Here is a 6,000-nt window from a genome sequence, read left to right as displayed (position 1 = left end):
TTTGGTTTCTTAATTTCTAGTACTCACTCAGTTTCGGTTTTTTAATAGCTAGTAGTCACTCAATTTCGGTTTTTTAATAGCTAGTAGTCACTTAATTTCGGTTTTTTAATAGCTAGTAGTCACTTAATTTCGGTTTTTTAATATCCAGTAATCACTCAATTTCGGTTTTTTTATATCTAGTAGTCACTCAATTTCGGTTTTTTAATATCCAGTAATCACTCAATTTCGGTTTTTTGATATCTAGTAGTCACTTAATTTCGGCTTTTTAATATCCAGTAATCACTCAATTTCGGTCTTTGAATCGAACTTATTCTTGAGTACCTTTTCAAATCATGTTCATTGTTTTACACTTTACTGAAAAACCAGGAAAAAAAAGACGTACAAACTAAAACATTCTTCGGAAAATTGTCGCGAGGTTTCTAAAATACTCCTGGATTAAAATGGTTCATGAAAGCCCTGTGTGCGTGCGCATATGCACATGTGCGTGTGTGTTGTGTGTGTGTGTGTGTCTGTGTGTGTTTTCGTGTCTGATGCTACATGAAAAGAAGCAGATAAGACTGACACAGTCTCCTCAACTGTAACACTTTGGCAAAGTGAAAACTTTTCTCCATAAACTGGGGAATTCAACTCTCTTTTGGGATTTCGTAGCTATTTTCCTACGTGAGATAGGTATAAATGTCGTTTTCCCTTTTCAAAAACATTTTTGAATTTATCTCTCACCTACTGTTTAACTGAAGAATAGAAAGTATGCGGATTAACCAACTGCTGGTAGGTTAAATGACTTGGAAGGTTATAGTATCTGAAGTCTTCGTTCATTAACTGCTAACTTACTGATTAGTCTTTTTGCATCAGCTGCTTGATATAGACTACCTTCAGAGAAGGCTCATTAGCAGTGTGCTGACCCCCCCTGACAATCACCTGTATCTTACGCTGTCTTGTTATTCCTGGGTAGCAGACCCCTCTCACTCCTACCTCGTCAGCTAGCTCGATCTTCAGTTGCATTTCTTACTCCATTAAGTCAGCTTTCCCACCGATGCTGACATTTTCGCCAATTTTTCTTCATTCTTTGTTGTTCCCTCTTCTCATCTGTGCTACTTCTCATATACTAAAAAGTGTTCACTTTTTTCGTGATTTGGTATTTAGCACCATCTTCATTCCATAAAGGAGAGTTGGCTCAGCAATCTTTTCACACCTTGCATATTTTGCTTCCATGGATGTAGATTATATGATTCTCCTTTCTTTATATCCCCCATCCATAATGAAATTTACGATCATTCCTTAAGCATTTATGACCGTACATTTTTGACATTCACTTTCAAGTGTCTCCTCTTCCCAGTATTTTAACACTTTCACCACCCATTATCACTTCTTATTGCCATCCCCACCACATTTCTCCTGTGACACAGGCACTGTAGAATCCTGCAAGCTCTTTTACATTCCCATGCAAAAGTATTCTCAAATGATGCTTTAAGCAGTTTTTTAAGGTACCCACTATCGACATAAAACTAGGTGCCTTTCTATATATATATATAAATTAATATTATAATAATATATATATATATATAATATATATAATATATATATTAATATATATATAATAATAATATATATGTATATTATATATATCAATTCAGGAATGCCGAAGACACATGGATGTTTTTTAAAAGATATATTCATTAAGAAACGTTTCGCACATGACTATGTGCATCATCAGTCTGAAAAATGACAAAATAATAACATTTTCGACTGATGATGCACATAGTCATGTGCGAAACGTTTCTTAATGAATATATCTTTTAAAAAACATCCATGTGTCTTTGGCATTCCTGAATTATATTTGAGGGTCATACTGCAGATAGTTATAATATATATATATATATATATATATTATATATATATGTGTGTGTGTGTGTGTGTGTGTGTGTGTGTGTGTGTGTGTGTATGATTGAATACTTATGTTTTTTTTTTTACTATTCACTTATTTTTACTGAAAATCCATATTGCCCATGATTATAAAAGAATTAGTCTGGCGCTGTTTGCAATTTTCAAATACCATGCCTGGACGTTTAAAAATTTCCGTAATACAATAAGTGCAGCATATATATATATATATATATATATATATATATATATATATATATATATATATATATATATATATATATATATATATGTATACACACATATACATGAATGGATAAATATGCATAATATAGACATATACAAATATATATGTATAGATATACATATACAGATATATTTGCCTATATTTTTTACTTTCCAGTTTTCTACTAAATCCATATCTTTCCAGGCTTACATAACAATTGGTCTGGAGCTGTTTACAATTTTTAGATATCATGCTTGGACGTTTAAGCATTTCTGTAAATGAGTAAGTGCAGCGTGAGTAGAAATACTGCAAGTATACGATCCCAGCTCAATGTCGGTGATCTTTCAATATTACTCTCTTCTAATATATCTTTTTCTTTTCCTTTTCAGAACCTGAAGAGTCAGATCATGACAACGAATTTATGGGTAGAACAGGTAAGAAGCAAGCTTTTTTTTAAACCTTCCTTTTATGGAAGACTTTCATTTCCTTTTATATATTAAATTTATTTGAGTAAATGAAAAACAGGGGTGCAGGTTGAATCATTTCATTGCGCTGGTCCCTTAGGGGATAGCCAAGTTATTCTCTCTCTCTCTCTCTCTCTCTCTCTCTCTCTCTCTCTCTCTCTCTCTCTCTCTCTCTCTCTCTCAAGATATATATATATATATATATATATATATATATATATATATATATATATATATATATATATATATATATAATCATACCCACACAAATTATTAGCTCTCTCTCTCTCTCTCTCTCTCTCTCTCTCTCTCTCTCTCTCTCTCTCTCTCTCTCGCTCGTCTTACGTATAAGTAGGTAACCTCAATGTTTTCCGTTTCTCACTTTTTTTATATTCCTAGTTTTTCATATTTACAATGTATCATTATATATTATGTATTACATATCATCATAGTGTGCCTACCGTCATAAATGACGCCAATGCATAATGGGGTTTCCCTTAGGGATAGTAAGTACCGTCCCTTAAGCTCGGGCAAAAGTGCCTTCATTCTGCTTGGAGGTTGGACCCCAAGCTGGACGAAGGCATGAGAGGAAAGGCCATCAGAATAATTGGGAGATAATGAAAAGGAATATACTTTTGTTTTTATTTATCCTTTTTGATGGGAATCTCTTAATATTTGATGTTCCTTCACTATGATGTAAATAAGTATCTTGTAATGTAGAATGAGGTCTAAAGAAAGAATTTATTATTATTATTATTATTATTATTATTATTATTATTATTATTATTATTATTATTATTATTATTATTATTATTATGAAAGCTACCTCTCAATGGGAAGGTTTTGATTCAAATAATGAAAGACTCAGAACGAGGAAAATATATCTTAGTAATATTTTTCCGTTTGCAATAATTAGAGCCTCTGCACGAAAGAAGCTCTTTGTGAATCTCAATTTATGAGGTTCCGATTCATTATTGAGTAACATCCCCTCGAATCATTTCGCCTTTTCATGTGCTTAAAAAATATGTCTTAACTTTTCGGTAATTAGTATTGTTCATTAGTACTTTTCCACCTACCTGTAGGGCAATATAATTAATGGCGTGTTCCGGTTAATTATACAGTATGTAATATTGGTTTAATGTGTAATTTCATTTTCAAACGGAAGCAGCAATTTAAACTTCATTTTTTAATTAACACTGATTCAATTGATTTGGCTAATATGCTGTCATTATCATGCGCATTATTCCTTTTGTTTTTTTTTTTATTTTTACATATTTTTATTTATTACATTATTTTTTTCTTATTTTCTCTGATGTTTTCCTTCTTTTTTGCAGCAAGATGTGTTGCTTAAGTATTTTAAGGTCAATTTGATATCCGATATACTTTTTTTTTTTAAGTTTATGAAAAGTAAAATTTTGGAAAAGGTTTGATTATGGCTGATGCTCTATAACAGACCAGTATCCTAAGCCACGTGGTCGCCTAGTGAAGATCTTGAACCCTCTGTTGAAGATCCTGAATCTTCTAATGGAAATCCTAACAGAACTCTCTATTAAAGATCCTAAATCCTTAATTGAAGTTTCAGAATCATCTATTGAAGATCCAGAATCAGTGAAGATCTGCCAGAATCCTCTTTTGAAGATCCAGAACCCTCTTTTGAATCCTCTAATGAAGATCTGACAGAATCCTCTAATAATGATCTTGAATCCCCAGGTTAAGTTCCATAATCCTCTATGAAAGATCCAGACTTTTCTGTTGACGAATCCTCTATTGAAAATGTTGAATCCTTTTGTGGTGATGCAGAATCCCCTACTCAAGATCCTAATTCCTCTGGTGAATATCCAGAATCCTATACTGATGATCCTGTACCCTCTGTTGGAGATCCAGAATCCTCTATTGAAGATCCAGAATCTTGTGTTGAAGGTTCAGAATCCTCTATTGATGATCCTGTATCTCTGTTGAAGATCCAGAATCCTTTATTGATGATCCTGTATCCTCTGTTGAAGACCCAGAATCCTCTATTGATGATCCTGTATGTTCTGTTGAAGATCAAGAATCTTCTTTTGATGATCCTGTATCTTCTGTCGAAGATCCAGAATCCTTTATTGATGATCTTGTATCCTCTGTTGAAGATCCATAATCTTCTGTCGAAGATCCAGAATCCTTTATTGATGATCTTGTATCCTCTGTTGAAGATCCATAATCTTCTGTTGAAGATCCAGAATCCTCTATTGAAGATCCTGTAATTTTCTGTTGAAGATCCAGAATCCTCTATTGAAGATCCAGAATCTTTTTTTGAAGATCCAGAATCCTCTATTGTAGATCCAGAATCTTCTGTTGAAGATCCAGAATCCTCTATTGAAGATCCAGAATCTCCTTTTGAAGATCCAGAATCCTCAATTGTAGATCCAGAATCTTCTGTTGAAAATCCAGAATCCTCTATTGAAGATCCAGAATCTTCTGTTGAAGATCCAGAATCCTATATTGAAGATCCTGTATCTTTCTGTTGAAGATCCAGAATCCTCTATTAAAGATCCAGAATCTTGTGTTGAACATCCAGAATCCTCTATTGATGAGCCTGTATCTTCTGTTGAAGGTCCAGAATCCTCTATTGATGATCTTGTATCTTCTGTTGAAGATCCAGAATTCTCTATATATGATCCTGTATACTCTGTTGAAGATCCAGAATCCTTTATTGATGATCCTGTATCTTCTGTTGAAGATCCAGAATCCTCTATTGAAGATCCAGAATCTTCTGTTGAAGATCCAGAATTCTCTATATATGATCCTGTATACGCTGTTGAAGATCCAGAATCCTTTATTGATGATCCTGTATCCTCTGTTGAAGATCCAGAATCCTCTATTGAAGATCCAGAATCTTCTGTTGAAGATCCAGACTCCTATATTGAAGATCCTGAATCGTCTTTTAAAGATCCAGAATCCTCTATTAAAGATACAGAATCTTCTGTTGAAGATCCAGAATCCTCTATTGAAGATCCAGAATCTTCTGTTGAAAATCCAGAATCCTATAGTGAAGATCCTGTATCTTTCTGTTGAAGATCCAGAATCCTCTATTGAAGATCCAGAATCTTCTGTTGAAGATCCAGACTCCTATATTGAAGATCCTGAATCGTCTTTTGAGGATCCAGTATCTCTATTAAAAGATCAATCTTCTGTTGAAGATCCAGAATCTCTATTGATGATCCAGAATTCTCTATATATGATCCTGTATCTCTGTTGAAAGATACATCAGAATCTTTATTGATGATCCTGATATCTTCTGTTTGAATGATCAGAATCCTCTATTGAAGATCCAGACTCTTCTGTTGAGATCCGAATTCTCTATAATGATCTGTATACTCTGTGAAGATCCAGAAATCCTTTATGATGATCCTGTAATCCTCTGTTAAGATCCAGAATCCTCTATTGAAG

General features: G+C 33.4%; 1 protein-coding gene across 3 annotated transcripts in view; it reads left to right on the top strand.

Annotated features, from left to right (window-relative positions):
- LOC135217290 (acetylcholine receptor subunit alpha-like) overlaps positions 1 to 6,000 on the top strand; it is a 770,770-nt gene that overhangs the window by 500,893 nt on the left and 263,877 nt on the right. For all 3 annotated transcript variants that reach the window (XM_064253042.1, XM_064253041.1, XM_064253043.1), the window contains exon 2: positions 2,497 to 2,541. In XM_064253042.1, the coding sequence (XP_064109112.1) occupies positions 2,497 to 2,541 (45 nt within the window). The remainder of the gene's footprint in view (positions 1 to 2,496; positions 2,542 to 6,000) is intronic.

Source organism: Macrobrachium nipponense, chromosome 7, assembly GCF_015104395.2.
Source record: "Macrobrachium nipponense isolate FS-2020 chromosome 7, ASM1510439v2, whole genome shotgun sequence".
Classification (NCBI taxonomy): domain Eukaryota; kingdom Metazoa; phylum Arthropoda; class Malacostraca; order Decapoda; family Palaemonidae; genus Macrobrachium; species Macrobrachium nipponense.
The sequence above is the reverse complement of the archived record's forward strand: the minus strand, read 5'-3'. Positions and strand labels throughout refer to the sequence as shown.